Source organism: Epargyreus clarus, unplaced genomic scaffold, assembly GCF_041222505.1.
Source record: "Epargyreus clarus isolate Ecla_fem2 unplaced genomic scaffold, WU_Ecla_fem_2.2 ptg000011l, whole genome shotgun sequence".
Taxonomy (NCBI): Eukaryota; Metazoa; Arthropoda; class Insecta; order Lepidoptera; family Hesperiidae; genus Epargyreus; species Epargyreus clarus.
In genome coordinates, this window is record NW_027332219.1 from 7160015 (window position 1) to 7183372 (window position 23358).

General features: G+C 35.3%; 1 protein-coding gene across 1 annotated transcript; it reads left to right on the top strand.

Moving 5' to 3' along the window:
• The first annotated feature begins 1961 nt into the window (after positions 1 to 1961).
• On the top strand, positions 1962 to 22862 carry LOC140745735 (uncharacterized). The gene is made up of 6 exons (XM_073077629.1): positions 1962 to 2227; positions 19290 to 19399; positions 19649 to 19780; positions 20188 to 20304; positions 20771 to 20973; positions 21383 to 22862. Exons 1-6 carry the CDS (start codon positions 2143 to 2145, stop codon positions 21627 to 21629), a joined length of 894 nt encoding a protein of 297 aa, XP_072933730.1. The 5' UTR covers positions 1962 to 2142; the 3' UTR covers positions 21630 to 22862.
• The last annotated feature ends 496 nt before the right edge of the window (positions 22863 to 23358 follow it).

Sequence of the window (23358 nt, forward strand, 5' to 3'; positions counted from 1 at the left end):
ACAAGGTTCTTAAGAATATGCCTTAATAAAACTGCGCGAAAGCTTGAAAAAGGGGTAATCTCGCCCCAGACTTTAATAGCGTTGATGTTTCATACAGACTTTATTAAGGTCATTGCAATTTGTCGTGCACGGGACCTTTAGTTCTAATAAAAGTAAGTAGCTTGAACCATTAAAGAAACGGCTGTATCGAATCAAAATCCGCGCAATATTCAATTCATTTAAGTGGTACATCTAAAAATAAAGATTGAATGAGAAAGGGGTTCATTCATGAAAAACGTCAGCCATTTTGAGTTGAGTTAAGCGCGCTTTAGACGGCGTTCCGAACTACGCCGCAACGAGTGAGGTCACTGGATTCCTGCGGGAATATTATTAAGTTTTTTTGTTAGTAAGATTTTTTACATTGCTAAAATAGATTTTTTACATTGCTAAAATTCACCAGTTTAAGAGTAACATATTATATTTAAGTGAGTAACATAGGTAACATAATGGCGTAAATTTAATTGAGAAATAGATTTTTTATAATTACGTTTACTGAACACATAATTACGTTTATTGAAAACATAATTTGTCGTGAATTATGTTGTATAACATTATTTATTGGTACATTTTTACGGCGTTTTCACATTTTTTATTTACGTTACCGTTTTAAGTAATACCCATTCGTCTCTACTATGTTTTATCAATTTCGAATAAGAGAAATCTTTTTAGTTTGCCTCAGTTTTCAACGGTGGTAAAAGAAAGGTGGTCATGGTCAACTTTATAAAAATGTGACCATCCACTTATGTCAATGTATTTATGCGTATACATCATAAAATCATTATTTTATTTTACAATTCATTTATTCTATAGGATGTAATGTAACATTAGTAAGCGTACGTTAATTAGTAACATTAGTAACGTGTCAAATAAATATCCTAATTCCGTAGGGTGCATACATATTAGCGTTTCATGTGGCCTTAACTAAAATATTTCCCGTCACGGCCGGAGCTCAAAGCCTCATGTAGTGTTGTCAGCTCTGAGGAAATCTGCAGAAAATTCTGCAAAATAAGCAGTAGATTCGGAAAAATATCGGTGGATTAATTATAGGTATTTAGGTTCTAAGTTGTTTAATTTTTTATGAATGTCTGTACTTTTGTTCTTCATTTTTTACATTTTCAACGTTACATTTACAAGAGTTCACCATTTGCCATAACTTGGTAGAAGACCGTTTGTTACTTTAATATTATATAAAAAAAATACAAATCAAGTAGCAACTCTCCTATTGTACCAAATACTTACTTTCGAAGGTGGTAGAACCTTTTGTGGTTCGACTCCGGCGGCAGTATCGCCACACCTATTTCTGCCTAATAACAGCAGTTTTAGGCATATTTTTCCGAGGCGTTCCAGCTTAGTCCTTAGGGGTAGCGGCGCATCTGTAGCCGACCTCAGATAGGAATATCTGATCCTGTCTGGGGTTGATTATAGCTGTCCATGGGCGGCAGTAGCCACTTACCATCAGGTGGACTGCATGTTCGTCTGCTACTCCTATATTATAAAAAAATATATAATATTTCAACAATATCAATAACTATATAAAAAAAGTACAAAATAATATATGAAACAGGCTATAAAAATACTTATAATAAAATTATTATTGATATTAATTAATGGTTGTTGTATTGAAATAAAAAAAAAATATTAAAAAAAAAAAAAAACAATATCCCAAAGTATTTCAAAACCAGCGTTTAAAACCCTCCGATATTTGGTTTCTGAAATGAATAGGCAAGCTTTTTCTATAAAAAACTGTAACTGTACAACAAATCTTGATAGAAGCCTTCGTGCAATAATCAGTAGTTGAGTAGATTTTTCGAAAGCTGGTGGATCGGTAGATTAATTAGTAGAGTCGGCAACACTGGATGTGGGACAAGGCGAAACCCCGCGCATGTCCCAAAGAATTGATTTTCAGGATGACGTCACAAAATGTCTGCCATTCTTCCAACCTCCTCAGTATAAAACGTAAAACCTAAGCAGCCCAGTTATATTCAAAATATCTTTCCTGCACGAACTTTTCAAACAGAAACCGCGGGGATTATTTGGGTAAAAATAAAAATATTTAAATAGCCTTGTTCGTGTTGATAGTGTCACAATATCTAGGTATTTGAAATGGTTAGTAGTATGGCAGTACAAAAGAATTTTCTTCACGTCGTCGACGGTGCTGCGATGATGCTCACCAAACTGATATGTTTATGTAAGTATTCTTTTTAATATTTATATTTTATTAATTTATTATAAATATTTTTATTAGTAATAAATTAACATATTTTTTTGTGTTACAAACATCTGCCGGAGATTATTATTTAAGTTACACTTTTAGATTATCTACATTCTTTAAAAATATTTTCCGAATATTATTAAATGCCTTAATTGTTGTGTGATGTCGACTTAAAATTTTGACTTATAGTAACAAATTTTCTGGGAGTTTTGTCCTGTAAAATATTTAGTGTTCCGTTACATTTACTAGTTACTATTATTAATACAAAATGTTGTTTTTATTGAACTTATTTCGATGACTGTTCATTTGAATCAAGTTTTTGTACTTACATAGTTTTGATGTTAGCTACGTCAATACAACGTGAATTCTTTATATAAAAACTTAATCCTATCTTTTCTTAGAGACCTTTGGGATTAGAGTTTTTATAAAACTACTATTTAACTTGAATTTTGTTAGCCATATAACTAACATCACACGACATTATTTTAATAACACCTAGCATAAAGACAGATGGAGTAACTAATGGTGAGTTTATGTTGTTGTCTATGGAGATTTGCAACATTAGACACCTCGCCAAGACATCGTAAATTGAAGAAAAGCTCTCCGGGCGTTATTTTTGGAGAACATATATTACTTTATTATTACAAAAAAAATTCTTGCGGAAGTTCGTTCCATATTTGGTACGCGCGGTAAAAATTAAGGCACATATCTTGTCTGTCAAATTAAACAGAGTAAGGCGCTTTAGGTTTTTATATAACACGGTAGGTAATCCATGGTATAGTCTTCAGAAGACATTGTATGAATTTTACTGTCTAAAACTGTTATTAAATAAATACTTTACAAGGAAAATTAATATGCAATTTACTTATATCCTTGTAAGTAACAATCATAATTACAAAACTTAACAATTTATCTCAGTACCTTAGTTTTTGAATAACAAAATTGGTAGGTATAGGTAGTCCGCGTAAAACTGCTAGTACGCTTTGAATATTGAAATATTTTTAAGTACCAAGTCAAGGCTCATTACCTGCATTGACTTGGTTTCCTTCTTTCTCTAATCCCTTCTTCCTCATAACATATTTCCTTCTTACGTTTCCCTTTTTATGTCTATTACGCCATTTACATGTAAGTATTTATGTATATACTTTCTTTCTGTATGTGTACACCCTACCTTTTCAAGATCTCATATACATGAACTCCATCCCAAAGGTTGTCTGGAAGAAATCGCTTCTAAGCGATAAGACCGCCTATTTGTATACTGACACATATATTGTTTTATATGTTGCTTATATTTGGTGTACAAATAAAGAATATGTTGTTTTTGTTGAATCGCGTCGCGATAGCAAATTGTGTGACTACACCTGCTCGCAACAACTTCAGAGCGCACTAGCAGTTTAGCGCCGACTATACTTTTATATTTTTTTCTACTAAGCGCTTCCAAAATTCCTTTTTGGACGAGATCCCAAAACTAAACAACACGTTTATTTATTGTTCGCGAGCCACAAAATAAATATTTTTCCTCCTACGAATACGTGTAATGGACGTACTAATAGAGTATCAACACGACGTTAGGATCGATAGCGTTAATATTAGATCGGTAGTGACTATCATTACTTATTCAGACAGTGACATGCTTTCAAAGTGTTGTACTGAAAACATTATGAAACAAGCGGAGTTCCCGCTACAAAACATGTACATAAATATAAAATGTATGTGCGTTTGTAAATAAATAATATCGGTTTATATTGTATATCAGTGCTTTTCAAAGTCCGGGTCGCGAAGACCCTGGAAGTCGCTACGGCGGATAGAAGGATCGCAAGATGGATAGAGAAGAATAAATAAGCAGTTAAAAATAAATAAGACAGATTTTTGTTATCGTCGTTAATACGAAGCTTGAATATTAACGATATCGCATTTTTATATTAGTACTTTAAAATAATAAGTTTAACTCATTTGATTACTACAGTAAAAACATAGATGCAGTGGGGATGTCAAGTGGGGAAGATATCATGGCGACACCCGAGTTAACAGAGAGCGACATTCTGGTCGGAGACTTCAGCAAGAACAGATTAATAACGGGAATAGTTATAACACCTCTAATCACTAGTGTGTACCTACTTACGTGTAATTGTAATATCGTTACTCTTTACCGTATATGTGACTATATTTATACATGACTACCTTCAAGAAGGCTTCGATTACATGTTATTTAAAAGACATTTCTAAGTGCAGAATTATGAAAAAAATAAACATTTTGGATGTGATATTGGTATATAAAAACAATAAGTAAGAGGTTCGTCCCATGAAAGAAAGAGATTAATGTCCCGCCTGGCACGGATGACCTCTTATAGTGGAAAGTATTTAGGTCATAGTCCACCTGGACAACTTTGAGAATTTGTTCCTTTACGACTTTTCTTTCGCCGTTAAATCAATAATTAATTCTAATTAATGTTTAATAGGCGTACGTACTTATAACAAAAAAATCACTCCGTTCGTGGGATTCTAACTCTAGACCGCCAGCCTCGATGCCTAAATTCAAACTACTGTGTTAGTACGCTAATAGTAATCCATACATTACTGCCAGGCCTATTTCTGCCTAATAACAGCAGTGTTAAGAGCTGCTGTGTTCTGGTTTGAAGGGTATAGTAAGGGAGACATACTTTTCCGAGACGTTTCATCTTAGTCCTCAGGGATAACGCCGCATCTGTGGCCGACCTCCGGTTGGAATATCTAATCTTATCTGGAATTGATTATAGATGTCCATGGGCGGCAGTAGCCAGTTATCATCAGGAGGACTACATGATCGTCTGCTCCTATATATATATATATATATTTTTTATAATATTTATAATTTTTTTTTATATTATAAAAAAAAAAACTTCTTTGTTAAACTGAACTAAAATGTATACATTTACACTCAAATAACATATGTATACATTTTACACGCATCAGTTAATAAGAATCCTAGATGACTGTTCTTAAAGTGGGTATTTTCATTAGAAAACTTGGTGTTTCATTTAAAAGTTTTTCTTGTTTACACCAAGGACTAATAAATTGAGGGTTAGTTTCTAAGTTTTGTGCTACAAAGAGCTACTTAAATAAAAGAACAGTAAAACTTCGTAGACCCGTCGAATGGGATTGTGGGTCTCAGAAGACCGAAGCGTTTGTACTCTTTGTCTTCTAATTACATTTCAGACCTCAAATAAGGCCGGCTTAAGTAAAAGGGAAAACATTTGTGTAACGTAAACGTTACACTTTTGCGTTTAGTTTTAACAAGGGTGCTATTATTTGGAACCTTAATTTTACGGATTTCGGTTAATTATCTCAATGACGATATGTTTCTACTATTTTATGAAATAGTAGCTGACCCGGCAAACGTTGTGTTGCCATATAAATAAAAAAATGTTAAGGGTGAACAACCCTTATCACTTAGGGGTATGAAAAATAGATAGTAGCCGATTCTTAGACCTACTGAATATGCATATAAAATTTGGTGAAAATCGGTAAAGCCGTCTCGGAGGAGTACGGTAACTAACATTGTGACACGAGAATTTTATATATAAGATAATAGAAAAGCAGGCAATCTACCTGATAGTAATTTAGTGCTGCTGTGTTCTGGTTTGAAGGGTGTGGTAAAGGAGTCATACTTTTCCGAGGCATTCCAGTTTAGTCCTCAGGAGCAGCGGTCCATGTGTGGCCGACATCTAGTAGAAAGCTTATCTTATCTGCGGTTGATTATAGAAGTCCATGAACGGCAATAGCCATTTACTATCAGGTGGACTGCATGCTCATCTGCTACTCCTATATTATATAAACAAATCTGTATTACACAAAAACAGCTGTGGTATTGCCACAGTAGTTTGTTGACTTTCAAAAAGTATTCTAAGCTTATGAATCAATTTTGAATAAATGAGATTTGAATTTTGACTTTGAATTTGTAAATGACGAAGCAATTACGAAACGTTCTACCACTGTCAAATGTGCCTTATGTGTGTTCTACCACTGTCAAAGGTGGTTAATACATATCAGTCTCTACCACCGCCATACGTTTTTTTAGCATGAAGCAGCTGAACATATGAGATATAAAAGGACAATCTTAGTATATAACTCACTGGAATAAATAAATTACCCATATAACGACTTCATACATCGCCATTACTAAGCTACCCCTCCTTTTATTGCTAAGCGCGACATGTTTGGTGGGAAATTATGAATGGACTATAGTTTATGGCCTAATCGAGTTAATGACGCAGGTCGCGTGGAATGACGTCATTAGATGTGACGTCATTACATGCTATTTCGTCTTAATGTCAGTGTAGTTTGCAAATTGCAAATACATTTGTGAGAGCGTGGGTTCGATTCTAATTATAGTCTGATTCATAATTACGTGTCCAAAATGTAAACAAACAAATGTCACTGTCAAAATTAACAAGAAACAAAAACTTTAACAAACTCAACAAATATCTAAAAATTTACAATTATTCACAATTAACAAACGCGCTATGAAAACTAAAATACATTCGAGTTCGATTACAATCACGAAAATGAATAACATCAGCTACGAAACTTAAAAATGACGGCACAAGAAATGTTTTGGGTTCCGATTGTGTTACCATTATCACATTTTAATTTTCTACCATAAAGCTTGTTTTTTATTGTTATTACTGTTTGGAACGAATTTGAGGTAATATAAATATGTATAAGAAAATGCGAATTGATCTTAATTTATTTAGATTATTATTTTATTATTGTTGTATTAATTTAATATTGTCAAAAATAAGAAACTACCATTTGAAACGTATTTTCTTGATAGGTCAACACCTTTGTTTACATTTTGGACACCTAATTATGAATCAGACTATAGAAGTAATGTCATACCTTACACTTTTTACCCAACTATGGAGGGTAATGTTTTTATTACCTACGTGTGATGATGTTTGATTCTTTGGCATACCCTACACCCTAAACGGCTTGATGTATTTTACCACGTGAGGTGACAGTGAGAGATTTATGAAAAAAAAATCTTAAAGGTATGTGAAATCTACCAATACGCATTTGTCCAGCGCGGTGGACTATGGGCTAATCCTTCTCATTCTGAGAAGAGACCCGTGCCCAGCAGTGGACAGTAATGGGTTGATGATGATGAGGTGAGGTTGGTAGAGTGAAATAACTACATTACTTCCCATTGCAGTTAATTATTTTTAAACTGTGCGGGTATAAAAGTTTTTATAATAATTCAATACAACAGTAGCAAATGAGCTTGCAGCCCATTCGATGATAAGTCACACCTAAATTCGACCACAGATGGTAACCCTAAAGATTAAGCTGTAACCCTCAATAACTCTCTCTCTTACCATACCTTTATAGATAGAAATAGTTGTGGCGGTAGTGCCTTCGGAGTCGAAACATGAAGGCTTTTAGTTTTAACTTACGAGTCACTTTGTGTAAGAAACTCAATATTTTGTTGAAGATTATGTCTTTATCAATTTATGTCTTTTCATTTAAAGGTAAATTCCGTTTGTAGAAAGTATTTTTGCAATCTCAGTGAATCTATTTCATATAGAATATCCTGTTATGCGGAGAGGGAAATGATGTAATACTTATATGCGGGGCTTTTCCTTCATTTTCCGCATATCCGCATATAGGTACATTGGTTGGTATTACGGCAGTGATATGATTTATATCCTGAAGATATTAATTTTCATTGTATACAAATAAATCCGAATTTATTCGTATTGTCCAAAATGCTAGTTTGATTATAAATAGGTCTAATGTTACATTCATATTTCTGCCTTATAACAGAAATGTAGAGCTCTGTTCTGGTTTGAAGGTTAGGTACAAAAGGTTTCGTTCCCCGGCGTTCCAACTTAGTCCTCAGGAGTAGCGTCGCATCTATAACAAATCTTAAATCCTTATTTAGGGTTGATTACCGATGTTTATGGACAGCAGAAACTTACCATCAGGTCGACTGCATGCTCGTATGCAACTTTAATTTCATAAGAAAAAGTAGAAATCATTTTCTAATTAATTTAAAATCTAAAAATATATAACTCAAAGGTGACTGACTGACATAGTGATCTATCAATGCACAGCCCAAACCACCGGACAGATCAGGCTGAAATTTGGCATGCAGGTAGATGTTATGACGTAGGCATCCGCTCAGAAAGGATTTTGATCAATTCTACCCCCAAGGGAATAAAATAGCGGATGAAAATATTACTTCGTAACGCGAGCGAAGCCGCGGACAAAAGCTCGTTGTATCATATAATAGTAAATGTGGCACCGTTTGAATTTAGGCCATTTTAATTATAAATATCTAGATTCTAGACACGCGAATGTAGGTTAGCTCTATTCCCAGAATGAAATTTATGAATGGGGACTATCAATGGCTTAGTTTAGTTTTAACTCGGTCCATTCGAAACCTATTTTAGTATCGCAGAATGGAGCACGCTGTATATAACCGGAATAAATTAAGACTCGACACTTTAGCGAAATTGGAGCAGTCTTTATATAAATCCACTTTTGATATAAGTCGATTGTCTATTTTCGAGTGAAGTTATTTCGTTTGAAAAATATTTTATTTAAGTAAGTTTTACATTTGCAGATACGGATAAGATCAAAATTGAATCAGTGTATCGATTTTCAACTCCTGATACACTTTCAGGTAATGTAACTTCCGTATTTACAAAAAATACATGTGCCTATTTCGTCATTATTTAAGTGTATAGCTTTTATCCCTATGCGAGATTTATATTATTCATTTTCTCAGGATAAAAATATAGACTAAAATTAGACTTCATATTTCTCTAGGGTAATACTTAGTACAAATTTTGGTAAGTAATTTTAGTGTCAGAAAGTCCTATCAACATCAATGGAGCGGCTGAGTCATTTCAAATAATAAGCTATATGGAATAGACACCTCAGGCAAATATATTAAAAAATATTTATATACTTACGCGTCGAATAGATAACCTGTCTTCTTTGGGAAGTCGTTTAAATGCCTTTTTATGTTTAAGTTTAAAAAATGCGGGTAAATTCAAAAAAGGTACTCTAAAAATCCAAATGCACACTTCAAACTTATTCTCCTAAATGGCGATCAGTGGCTCACTGAAGTAAACTCGAGCCACTCGAAACTTTAGTAAAACAGAATGGGACACGCTGTATATAACCAGAATAAATTGAGACGACAGCTTAGCGGATTTAGGTCAGACTTTACACCAATCCAATTTGTGTGGTCTTTTATCTTTTGACATTTTAAATTCATCTCATTTGCAAATAATCAAGATGCCTAAATTTTATAAAGTTATTTGCATATGGTAGTAGGGACTCTCTGTCTGGCACTCAAACTTTTGCCTAGGAACACAGAAAAGCTGTTGTATTTTAGTTCGAAGGGTTTGTAAGGGTGTAGGCAAGATACATGGTGTTCTGGTTTGAAGGATGTGGGAAAGGCGAGATATTAAACGTAGAATTATTTCTCATCTGTGATCAACCTCAAAAGACTCAACATTAAAGAGTTAGTAAATACGCTACTCGATAAAAACAGTAAAAATACAACCGGACACTTCAAACTAATTCTTATAAATGGCGATCAATGGCTCACTGGAGTAAGCTCGAGCCACTCGAAACTTTAGTATAATGGAATGGGACACGCTGTATATAACCAGAATAAATTGAGGCGAGAGCTTAGCGGATTTAGGTCAGACTTTACACCAATCCAATTTGTGTGGTCTTTTATCTTTTGACTTTTTAAATTTGTCTCGGCTGAAATGTTTAGGTTTTATAAACTTATTTGGATAGATAGGATAGTAGACAACTCTTTTTGGCTCTGACACTTTTGCCTTATAGCAATTAATGTATAGCAATCAAGTCGCTATATTGTAGTTTGAAGGGATAGATGTAAGGTGATATACATGATGTTTGATAGATATACGAAGCGTTTCAATTTAATTATTTTTCATTTGATCAATCCTTTCGGAGACAACAGACTTTTGTCTTTCGAACACAGGAGACTTTCGGTATTAAAAACTATTCAATAAGCTACTAACTTTATTTCGATAAAGATGATATATAACACCCTTGGTATATTGAATTCGGGCTATCGACAATATAGAACATAGAGTTAAGTTCCTGCTTATGTATTATTTACAAACATTCAACTTGATCGTTTCGGATTAGACCGTAGACTAAGACCTTTTCTTTTTTTTAGCTGAGTGATACAAATTTCATAGATTGTTTGGTTCTGATTACCTTTTTTTTGGCAACTGTGTTTGAAGGCCACCCATGATCGGAGGCCCGGGGCGGCCCCCTTTCGCTCCCCCTTAGGCCGCTAGAGTTCATCAGTTCATGCCATTGTTTAGAACGATATAATTATAGACAAACATGATATACTAGAGAATATAATTTTGTAGATATAACGCACAATAACAATTCGTAAAATGCCATGATAATAGGCGTAATAGCTATTCAGAATACTGAAACTTGTTAAGCCCGAAGGCCTCAGACAAGGTCTAACGAGATAATGATAGCAATCGGAAACTAATCGTTTCCGATTGCTCAACGTGCTTTCCAAAAATGGAAACTTTGAAACCTGAAAAGCCACTAAACTGCTGCTCGGTTTTGTTTAAGCTCATTAAGCTGACATAATTATCGCTTTTCATACCAGCAGCATACTACTTAAGTACTTACTGTATATTGCATTTGCACAAGTTCCATTTTTAATCGTAACTAAATTACCTAACTCAAAAGTATTAAAATTTGCAAAAAAATGGGTCGATTTTTGCGGAAATATAACTGTGTTACTATGTCTCCTGAAATTATTTAAGCTATATTGGCTTACGCAGGTATAAAACATTTCTTTATTATCAACATTTTATGCAACCTTTTTCTTGTCACGCGGGTTAATGCATGTGTAAATGTCTTACACGACAGAAAAAGTGTCCATGATGGGAATGCGACGTAAGCGACATGCACGCGGTCCGAACTCCATGCAGATACATGCTAGTGTGATAGAAGCGTGACAGGAATAAGGGCCGTATTCCTGTCGCGCAGGTTTACGCCTGAATGCTCGCGTGAATTGACTTACTGCAGTCTCTTCGCGATTCATGTAAGTGTATACACATACACTTACGATACTATGCATTTAGCATGCGCGTATGTAAGGCACGCATGGAGGTGTAAAAGAGCGCGGTTGGAAAAGCGCTCTAAATACAATTGGGGTCGCGGGTGGAAAGATGGTTTAGACATGATATATTAAGCCGTATGAGGCGTGTTCTACTTTTAGAAACATAGAACGGTGTTATTAGCAGACACCCACAATCTACATGAAACGATAGGTCTGACTTATATGTACTGTTAGATATCTATATAAGTAGTCTTCGATCGCGGTTTCACTGCTTTCTGCGGGTAAAAATAGTGCAGTAGTAATAACTTGCTTTGCTTTAAAACGTATCAATGGGGTTGAAATCCCAGGCTTTTAATCCCGAAGTTACGAGTATGTACGTACTGCAAATTAATAATCATTTGCTTAAGGTGAACGAAAACATCATGAAGAAAAAGTCGTATGATTTTTTTTAAAAGGATTCAAGCCTATGTGAAGTCTACCAATCCGCACTTGGCCAGCGCAGTGGACTATGGCCTAATCCTTCTCATTCTGAAATGAGAAACATGTAAAATACTGGTTATATTGGTCGTGATATTTTTGTAGAAGTTTATAAGTACAAATAACTTAAAACTGATAAAACAAACAAACAAAACTTTCGCATTTATAAACTTTGTAGAGATTGCGTAACCAGCTATCTAGACGTGAAAGGAAACTTCTGATCTACTTTTAGAAGTTGAAAATAAAATCGCGTTACATTTCGCTATCTGTACCGAAGTTGCACAATCTGAGACCATTTGTGTTATTGCTTTGTTATCTAGACTTGGACTGAAAAGTTCTACTTTTAGAAATGTGGAACACATGGTGTTACATACTTATGTTGTACATATTTCACAGTGTGTGCCTCTTTAAAGGTTCTGTACCCAAAGGGAAAAAGACGGAACTCTATTACTAAGCCTCCGCTGTTTGCCTGTCACAGGGCTCTATCTCTGGAACCGTAATAAATAGACACTTGAATCTTTTACTCGTATTAGAGTAAAATTTTAATCTGTAACCAATTCCATTCTCAAATCAAATCAAATCAAATCAAATAATTTATTTGCTAGAACATAGTATTACAAGGATCTTAAATATGATATCTATCTATAAAATGAGTAGGTACATAATGTTCTAACATTGAGCGTGCAAAAGTTATCTATCCTGTTCAATAGTTCATTACATCATTAATTAAGTTACATGTCAAATTCAAACATAAATTTAGGAAATGTCATATATTAAGCATTTTTAGTCATTCCACTTCAACTACATTATAAATATCAATAAATTAAATGATTAATATTATTATTTTGTTGTTCCGTCCATTAAGAATGGGGGTTCTACGTGACACCGAACACTGATGGGTTGTTACTCCTGAGAACTAAGTTGGACACCTTATGAAATGAAACGACATCTATACTCTTCTGAAATGCAAGAACTGCTTTACGCTTGAAAAAGATTTGGCGATAGTACCTCTCATGCTAAATAATACTGGTGGGTTACTACCATCTCTTAAAACAATATTATTTTAATCATACATAGAAATTTCGTACCACGACCTGTTTTAAGGAGGTCGTGGTACGAAACAAAATTATGTTGATGCAATATTGAAACAAAACTTTCCTGAACTATGATGGTTTTAAAAGATGGTGGTAGGCCCCCGATTCCACCATCTTTCACACTTCTTCTAACAGTTCCTACAGCAAATAATTCAGTTTTAAATCCACCCAGCCAGCCTACAAATGAAAACGTATATTTTGGCAGCCCAGGCACTAAATTTAGCGCTTGGACCCAGACTTATTCAGCGATGAATGGGTCGAGAATAACTTATCATTTATTCAGGTTAGTGCTAATGGGTAGGTTATTTCTACGTCGTTTTGTTAGTTTGCTAGGTTTAAAAATGGTAATAGCCGTCGTCTTAACTTCCATGGGACCACATGTATATCGTTCGCTCCCGTTCAGAGATTTGGAAATGCTTTCTTACTAGTCGACATATCCGTCGTAATGTTCACATCATCAAGACCAGTCAAATTTCCTTTAAAATTTGCATATATTCCGGATTAGTACGGGCTAGAGAGAGGTTTATGAAGGTTGAAACTTATGTGGTTCTACTCCGGCGGCTCCACCGGCACACTTATTTCTGCCTCATAACAGCAGTGCTAAGCACTGCTATGTTTCGCTTTAAGGAGTATGGTAAGGAAGACATTAATCATCAGGGGTTACCAACGTCTCTGTGACCAATCTCAGATAGGAATTAAAATCCTATCTGGACTTGATTACAGATGTCTATGTGTGTAAATAGTAAATGTATTTACCATCAGGTGTTTACCATAAGCTCGTTTGCGTCTTTAACCTTTATAAAGAACTTTTGTTTCTTAAAATATGTATGATTTATTTTAAAATCAATTATTAAAAAAATGTTAAATCTTACAATGTCCCTGTATTCTCGGGACTAGAATGGGGCTACGGTATCCCCTGCCTGTCGTAAGACTAAAAGGGGGTTTCCGGGGTTGCGGGCGGCAAGAGTGGGATCTCGAACCGTTCAGCACCCGACCCGGGGAAGGACGGCGGTATGTGTGGTCGCATACCGTCGTATACATCAGACGGTGTAGGAGGAGCGAAAAGTGCTCCAGCAGGGCAGTTCCCGACCGGGGCATCGCGCTTAGAGGACTCCGTTTGTATTCCGTCGGAGATCCCGGAGTTCTCCAAAAAGCGTTGAGGACGGCCACCGGGAGGTTTGAGTGTAGTAAAAATCCCACATAACGCGGTGTCGCTCCCACGTCGTCGGGTACTTTTCGAAGGTTTTCCCCTCGTAAACAAAAAATAAGGTATTTAACTTACAAAGTTTATAAATACTCATAGCTGGCTAACACTTCTTCCTAGAGGATCTAAGGGCGGATTACGTAAAAAACTTACGTGGGCTGGAAGCAATCCAGATAAGTTTTCTGTTAATGAAATCGAGTAAGCGTCGGTCGGACGTGACCGACTGAAATTGAGTTTGGCGGGACTTTTGTTATTTTTATATTAGGTTAGGTTAGTTGGAAGCCCTTGGAACTGTTTGAAGTGATAGCCTGGTAGGCGGATGCTAACTGAGATTTGAGGATTATATTTCAGATAGATACTTCTGATATTTGAAATTAATTGTCATGATGAACAACAGCAAACGTATAAGGAAGTCGCAGAGATTTTTTATAATAAACGAATAATGAGCGTTCCACCTGATGGTAAGTAGCTACTGCCGCCCATGGATATCTGTATAAACCCCAGATACGATTAGATTCCTACATGGAATACGCTACAGATGCGCCGCTACCCCTGAGGACTAAGCTGGAATGCCTCGGAAATTATGTCTTCCTTTCCACACCCTTCGAATCAGAATACAGTAGCGCTTAAGACTGCTGTTATTAAGTAGAAATAGGTGTGGCGGTGGTGCCGTCAGATTTGAACCACAAAGGGTTCTACCACCTAATCTGGTGAATATGGCTAACAAGGTGGATAATAGCCTAGATTAACAATAACCTCCCTTTGCAAAGGGTGAGATAAAAATTGGGATACTGAGCAAAGATGTTTTATATCTATGTATTATTGATACTAAGTACTTAGCTGACCTCTTTTTGCTAATCTCGAGGTTAGCAACAAATCTAGATCATTTGTTTTGGAACTTGACAAAACTCCTAAAGAAATGATCTAGATTTATTTATTTATTTATTTAATTTTCTTGTTACACCTTAAACTAGTGTAACAAAGGGTAAACTTAATGCCTAATGGTATTCTCTGCCAGTCAAACCTGGGCGATGGCGATAACATGTGGTAGGCTTCTCAATCAAAACAATAAACTGCATACAATAAAAATGACATAATATACTAAATACAAAAAATAAATGTACATATATATCTATAATACAACTAAATATGTATATACATATAAATATATATATATAAATAAAGTGAACTATGAAAAATTCATCCATGTATTCAATGATAACCGCGACTAGCGTAACGTTGCCAAACCCCGAAGAACAACAAAATAAACATTCCACACACACAGCATACGCAAACATTATTGTTTGCGTATGCTCCTTATTTGTGTCGCGGGACACATGAGATGTTCTCAGAAATGGCGCACGCCTACGTGAATGTGTTTTTGGCATAAGGACTCTTTATAGAAAGCTGTATAGATTTAGTAGAACAAAAGGTGAATGAGGATACGCATATTTGGATTAATATGTCTAGGTAGGTAGGTAGGTAATGTCAGGGAGATGAAATTTCTCACAGGGGTTTTTTAAGGCCCTCCTTTACTAGAAACTTTTATTTGCCAATCTGGAAGCCGTGGTTCCAATTACAGGCGTCTGGATTTTCAAACCTATGTTATTGTGTTAATATTATTGTCGTAAAAATTAAAATTATTTAGATTTCTACCTCAATAACTTAAACAATTTTATATTTAGAGATATATACATAACTTAAACTTACCAAGTTTTCAACTAAACATACATAGCTTCTAACAACACGAAATAATGATGTACCCAGCTAAGTTTAACAAAACTTAATAAACTACTTTTAGCTTCAAAAACCAGATGTAGCTGTATAGCTAGATAAGCTTACAAATTATCATATTTTCTACTCGCAAATGCGACTTAAATCCTTCTACATAAATCACGGTCTTCATCCGCAGCTGACAAGGATAATTTGTCGCCACGCGCTCTATATTTTTCCACTCGCAATAAACGTAGTGATGTGCGTATTTGTATAAATTATCGATAATTTTTTATGACTTATATCTATTATTATAATAATATATATTTTATGTTATATATTTTTTATTTTATTATCTATTAATGGGCTTATACATTAAAACCTAAAACTCTAACTAAATTGCTTATTTACGCTATTAAAACAAAAGTTTTTTCCAGCTCAATGGGCTGATTGAACCTATTATAATCGGATTGTGGGGCTTTATTAACCTAATTTGAACAATTGTAGAACGGGTATGATTCATCGGGGAGATACAACTGCAATATTTATGTTATGTATTTCTAGTGTGAAGTAGTTACGCGGCACCACCGCCATACCTATTTTGAAGGTGGTAGAATCCTTTGTGGTTCGACTCCGGCGGCACCACCGCTACACCTATTTCTGCCTAATAACAGCAGTGTTAGGCGCTGCTGTGGTCCGGTTTGAAGGGCGTGGTAAGGGAGACATACTTTTCCGAGGCGTTCCAGCTTAGTCCTCAGGGGTAGCGGGGCATCTGTGGCCGCCCTCAGGTAGGAATATCTAATCCTATCTGGGGTTGATTACAGATGTCCATGGGCGGCAGTAGCCACTTACCATCAGGTGGACTGCATGCTCGTCTGCTACTCCTATATTATATAAAAAAAAGTTAGGTATTGCATTTCGGCAAATTTGTATGTTGATGCTCACTGACTAACATTTGAAGCATATCTTAACTCTTAGAAGAAGCAACGCTTCAACGATTGGCTTCATATAGGAATCTTTTTCTGTGTGGAGTTGGTTACGGGGGTACATATTACCTAACCCCATAACCTCTTTATATGCGCTCATGGAAATAAGTCATAATTATGGCTTATTTCACGATATCTATCAATCCTCTGAATTACATATCAAAATTCTCATTATTGTTATTTTGTTTAAATTACTCGTTACTCTAGCGGCTTTTGTGTGAGTCTATTCAGCTTGAAGCCGTAATTACAATGCCTTTTGTACTATTCATATCCGATTCATGGAGTGGCTAGTTTTTTATTAAAACCGCTTTGTTTCAATTCTAGCTACAGTGGTTTTTGATTGCCTTGAAAAATATTGTTAATACGAAACGTGGTCGTCGTGATAATAATATCTCTATCAATGATCTCTTTGAAACGATGCAATTCATTAAAATGGATTTGTTTTATTGTACAAAATGTTATTTCTATATAAGTACCTACTTATAATTATTTTTTTTACATTTTCAAGTAATTTCCAAGAAAAGTCAAACTAACTTGACAAAACACGTATTGAATTCATAATGTAGATGATAATATGAGTTTAATGATTATACTTGGAGTTTAGAATTAGTTTCTTTAATCTGTCATATTCCAAGTGGTTAGGTTTGGTTAGGTTAGTAAGTTAGTGTTTCAGTCAATGTTAACTATAGTAAGTCTAAAAATATTTTAATTAAAAAAAAAACACATTAACGTCAATCTGTTGACGACACCTATATCCTATACATGACGACTTAGCAACTACTCTTAATAATAAGTGTTGACATCTTAAGACAAATGTTAAGTCTTAAAATAACATCCCAGAACTTACTCAAAGGTGGAAATGACGAACACAAATATATTGTATATATTATAGGTTTAAAAATAGAAAACATTTTCCTGATGAGGAAAAAGCGTAGAAAATGGTCCAGCCGTCTCCCGTGCGCCGGGAGATATATTACATGTGTAGGTGTTGAGATAACTAACACCTACACCATAGGTGTGTATTTTAACATTTACCACGCTGAGCAAGTAACTTAGATAATAGGTAACACAACAACAGATTTGGGTAAAGGACATAGGGTATCTGTGATCCCGAAAGTACTGTATTAATCTATTATATCTTACTAGTATTATAAATGTGTGTCATGATTTCCGAATTTAATCATTATTTTATTGTCGTCTTAACAGCAATGATTGAAAAATTAATATTAAAATAGGTAGTTTGATATTAAAATAAACTTATATTGTGGGTAGTATGCACCTAAAATCCCTATAAAAGTCTGTGATATCGGCTCTGGTAGTCGGTTGATAGTCGTACGTTAACCATCAAGGTGATAAGTTGTTTAGTGGAAACTATGCTAGTTGGCTGATAAGTGTTAAAAATGGTATAAAAGTATTTACTGTGCTGTGAATTGGAGTTTTTTCTGATATGTGAATGTGTTTAAGTTTGTTTGCTTCACTTTCACGTTCTTACTACATAACTGATTGTCATGAAGTTTTATGAACACGTTGCGAGGGGTTCAGTAAGAACATAGGGTATATTTTATTCGAAAAAAAGTACCGTTTCTGAGGGATAAATAAAACTTCTGAACCCGAGCGAAACTGCGGGTAAAAGCTAGTTATCTTTACTAATTTTAGTTATTGAGAATTTGAGAACTTGCTAATGATGAAGACTTTTACTTTGATTGCTTTTTCTAATGATTACTTTTTTAGGTCTTAAATATTTCATCTAGCAAATAATTATGTTTAGGTACTATCGACTATCGATATGTGAACATGCCTAAACAAATCAAATCATTTATTGTATGCACTCAGGATCCCTCGGGAGTCTCTCTGTATTTCTTACGAGGAAGTCCATTTTACAGTTAACATATTGTATTCGTAATTTTCCTTGTTTAGTTATTTTTTTATTTGTAATTTAAATCATTGCATATGTTATTCGTTATATTAAATTAATTATAAAATAGTCCCCATTGCTTGTTTACTTTTTTGTTCTACTTTATTTTTTTTTGTTGAAATAAGTTCAGTGATTATCAGTGAATTAAAAATACTTTTATATTCTAAGTATTAATTTGAACATTATATTAAATTCAGTAGATCGATAAATTCGAAGTGAATTTTCGTATTTTTTGGCTGATCATCCTAAATGAAGTGTGTACTTAAAAAGTATTTTCAAAATGAAAAAGGATCTTAAGACTTAAGTTTTTTGAAGTGATTAAGGCGTTATTTCTTAAGTTAGCTTAATTAAAACTTTGAACGCTCATAAACTCAAAGTGTTGAAGTGTCGATTTACGTGGCTTGAAGCGAAAAGACGGAGTTTTCAAAGGAACAAATCTGAGACCGCTACTTTTCCCAACATCAGTGCAAAAAATAACTTTTAGAGGCGTGTGGTGTAATGTAGCATCTATGTTGTATGTGTTGGCAGTGTTGGTGGTGTGTTCAGTGCAGAGCCTCCAGCTGGACAGCCAGGCCTCGACCAGAAGGCCTAGGGTTACGAAGTACAGCAAGACTACCTTAACGCCTGGAGGGTCAACGGTATGTGGACTTGAAAAACTATTTTATGTCTTTTTGAATCATGTTAAGCGCTGTTGTATTCTGGTTTGAAGGGTGTGGTATGGAAGACTTTTCCGAGGCATTCCAGCTTAATCCTCAGGGGTACCGGCGCATCTATAGCCGGCCTTAGGTACGAATATGTAATCCAGGGGCGGCAGTAGCCGCTTACCATGAGGTGGACTGAATGTTCGTGTGCTACTTCTATATTATAAAAAAAATGTATTATTCCAGGAGCCAGCAACAGAACGGAGTTTAATGACAGCCACTTACCGCCTGCAAGGTAGTGGTGGAGAGACATGTATCTTGCTGACTGTGGACGCACTACTCGATATATCGTATCTCACGAAACTTAATGAACGCGCAGTAAGTAACGCCTAGAAATAACGCTTTTTGTTCATCATCATTCATTGTCTCACTCCTGAGTACTTGTATTCTGACATAATGATGATGTCATAGTCTGTCATGCTGGCGAGTGCGGATTTTTAGATTCTATATTTTTTTTAACTTTTTTTATAAAACCCTCAAGCATGTCGGTTTTATCACGATTAATTCTTCACGATTAATGATTAATTGTTACTTAGTATTTTAAAATTCTTATTCAATAGGAGCGTTAGTAAATCGGCCATACTTCCTTAATTGTTATTGTATAACGTTGAAAAGAATACAAAAGTCTTGGATGAAGGAGCAAACTCCTGGATAAATACAGCATACAAGCAATATACCTATTTTGTTAATAACTTTGGACATTAAATAGTTTTTCTTGTTTGCAGGACGCAAATACGTTCGTACCTAACAACGCGAACGTAGCTGGTGCGTGCAGAGAATCTGATGCGGAAACTCTGGTCCTGTCATTTAAGGAGTTTTCTTTGGAGTGGTCTTTCGCGAAGGTGAGCTAAGCGATCGAATATTAATCGATCTATGCATTTCACTTTGGTGGAAACTTGGGTATTTGCGTTTAAAGTTTTGATGTATGCAACTGACCATGAGTGGTTTTCACGCAAGTTCTATAAGTACCAACAATCACTTCTAGATTTTTCGTGAATAACATTCTAGCAGAAACCTTCGCGACTTACGACGTCCGTAACATTTACACTCTGCCTTTTTCTATCACTGTCGCTTTTATCTTATTTCAAATGCTTTTCAGACGCATGTTTACAACGGAGATGTACCTCGGACTAATGTCAAAGTTGCTTAAGCCAAAGATCGTTCATGGCTTGAATCTAATGGTCTGAATGATTGATTTACATTATTGTTTTAAAACAGAATGGCCGTTGAATCTACCCAGGAATATATTAACGATACTAATTCGGACAAAGAAGCCAGTGCTAAAGTTACAAATAACATCTCTTTCAGACGCCAGGTGGAGAACGCTGGTACGCAGACAGCCTGAAACTGACCTACAACTCGAGCGCAAGGATCCTGGAGCACGCAGCGAAGCAAGGGCGTCGAGTCACATTGACCACTGGTCCAAGGGCTTTGCTCTTCCCTACGCCAGTCGGGAAGTCCTTCTACTGCCCGGATGAGACTATTGTGGAAATGGCTGAAGAAGACGCAGGGTAAGGGCTTTAAGTATTTTGTACGTTTGAGTACCAGTAATATGTCATCATCGTCATCAACCCAGTAGCTGGGCACGGGTCTCCTCTTAGAATGAGAAGGATTAGGTCATAGTCCACCGTGCTTAACACACCTTTAAAAAAAATCTCAGGTGTCCTCTCGATGTTTTCAATCACCGTAGGTATAGCAAGTGATAATTTATTTCTAATACGCACATACTCGTAACTTCGTAAAATCAGGGGTCAGAAGCCTGGGATTTGCACCTCGGACCCCTCGAACGAGAGGCCGAGTTTCTTAACCACTAGGCTATCACTAGTGATATCCTAGTAGTATCAGTAAAATGTAGAGATCAGGAATTTATCAGATGATGAGATGCATCTCATAAAAAGGTCCTACAAAATTCCTTTACAGCAACTCAAACGTAGCCCATCGAGCGAAGCTGTACCTCCGCCAAATGCGCCTGCAAGCCTTCATGTTTAAACGCGATGGAGAGTTTGGACCTCCATGGCATTGTTCAGATGCGACCCGCGCGAGGTCAGAAGCGGCCCCTGTCGCAGTGGGAGCGGCCCTGGCGATAGCAACCGCTGGAACCTTGGTTGGTTACGCCATCTGGCGTTACTTGAAGGTGAAGAAAGTGCAATACGACACGATGGAATGAAATGGTTGAATTTTTGGTACATATTTTGGTTTTAATGTCTGTTTTGTTGTAACTTTAAGATGATCAACGATTGACGCGTGATTGTCACAGAACTGGAGACAATATTGTAGATTCAGATAGGTACTGACTTCTATAAGAGTACTGACGGATCGATTATATTAATTCCAGCGATCGTTTTTGCATACATTTTATTATTATTATAATTATGGACATGTTCTGATTTATCAACTTCGTTATCATTATGTCGAAGATGAAAAAAAAATGATTGAAATTATTTATTAATCCAATACTCCGCGTCAATAAGCGATTGATCTTCTTAAAACATATTAGATTCACAGACCGAAAATAGGAGACTTTTGTTTATATCGATTTCGGATGTAGGTAATGATGGATTGATATGAAATCTAGGATATTATGTAGGTCGCAATATTAGGCCAAACAAAATACAACTAAAAAATTAAAATAAGTAAAACCTTTTAGGTTGACTACGGCGGCACCTGGTGAGGTAGAGATACTAATATGAAGTTCTCCAACTTCGTCCTCAGGCGTAGCGACGCATTTGAGATTGACATCTGTAATACATACTTTTCCGAGGCGTTCCAGCTTAGGCCTCTGGAGTAGCGGCGCATCTGTGGCCGACCACAGGTAGGAATCTCTAACCCTATCTGGGGTTGTTACAGATGTCCATGGGCGGCAGACGCCACTTGCCATCAGGTGGACTGCATGCTCGTCTACTACTTCTATATTATATAAAATACATGCTCCATTTGAGTTTGATTATAAACTTTATACGGTAGAAATTATTACCTATATTTTAGGATGTATTCGTTCCGGTCTGTGATCCAGAGGCACTTTATTTAACATTTGTGGGTCGATGATAGGAGTTACTTGAATGCACGATCGTACAACCAAGAACATCTTGGACAAAACTAAAAAAATACAAGTTGAAAGCTTGTTTGTACGGTCATGTATACTAAGCCTAAGATATATATGCTTAGTTATATATCTTAATTATTAAGGTATTCGATCGATCACTTTTAAGTTTATTTGATTATTATGATAATCTACATTATCAACTTCATTATCATTGTCGATTAAAAATTAACTAAAAATTGTAGAATTTGTGAAAATTATGGTTCTTCGAAACTTTGACAATACTTTTCATTATTATTTTGGCGTTTCAGTATAAACCAGTAATTTAGTATTATAAAATATTATATTATTACAAAAAACATTGTTCAGTTCCGATTATGATAATTAATAATTAATATACCCGTTCAAAAACAATTATTAAAATACAATAATTCTTTTTAATAAAGAAGATTGCATTTTTAGGGTATAGTTATATTTTTATTTGCATAGTTTTGTTTAATATTTTTCAGAGTTCAGAGCGGGAGTGTTAGATTTAAAATCATTATAGGTACAAGTTTCAAGTAAAATGCCAATTATGATATCTATAGAACGATAGCCTAAAATGTTACTAAAATTAAATAATATATTATATTATTAATAATAAAAAGTTGTTAAATTCGTCACACAAATATTTATTTTTGATGCAGAAAATAAATCGTCTTATTTGTCCGACATATCGATAAAAACGAACATAATTCGCATCTCTAGAATTACAATGACGTAAGCCATGCATTCGAAACAAATGCATTAACAAACAAACTTCTTCAGTTTAATTCCCGCCAAAGCAACGTTGATTATACTTCCATCTGGCGGAAAT

What these genes read in the sequence shown, in the direction of transcription:
- LOC140745735 (XM_073077629.1), top strand. Translation starts at nt 2,143, where the DNA reads ATGGTTAGTAGTATGGCAGTACAAAAGAATTTTCTTCACGTCGTCGAC. An exon ending in CACCAAACTGATATGTTTAT is followed by an intron (nt 2,228 to 19,289) that starts GTAAGTATTCTT and finishes ATGTGTTGGCAG; the next exon opens with TGTTGGTGGTGTGTTCAGTG. An exon ending in TAACGCCTGGAGGGTCAACG is followed by an intron (nt 19,400 to 19,648) that starts GTATGTGGACTT and finishes GTATTATTCCAG; the next exon opens with GAGCCAGCAACAGAACGGAG.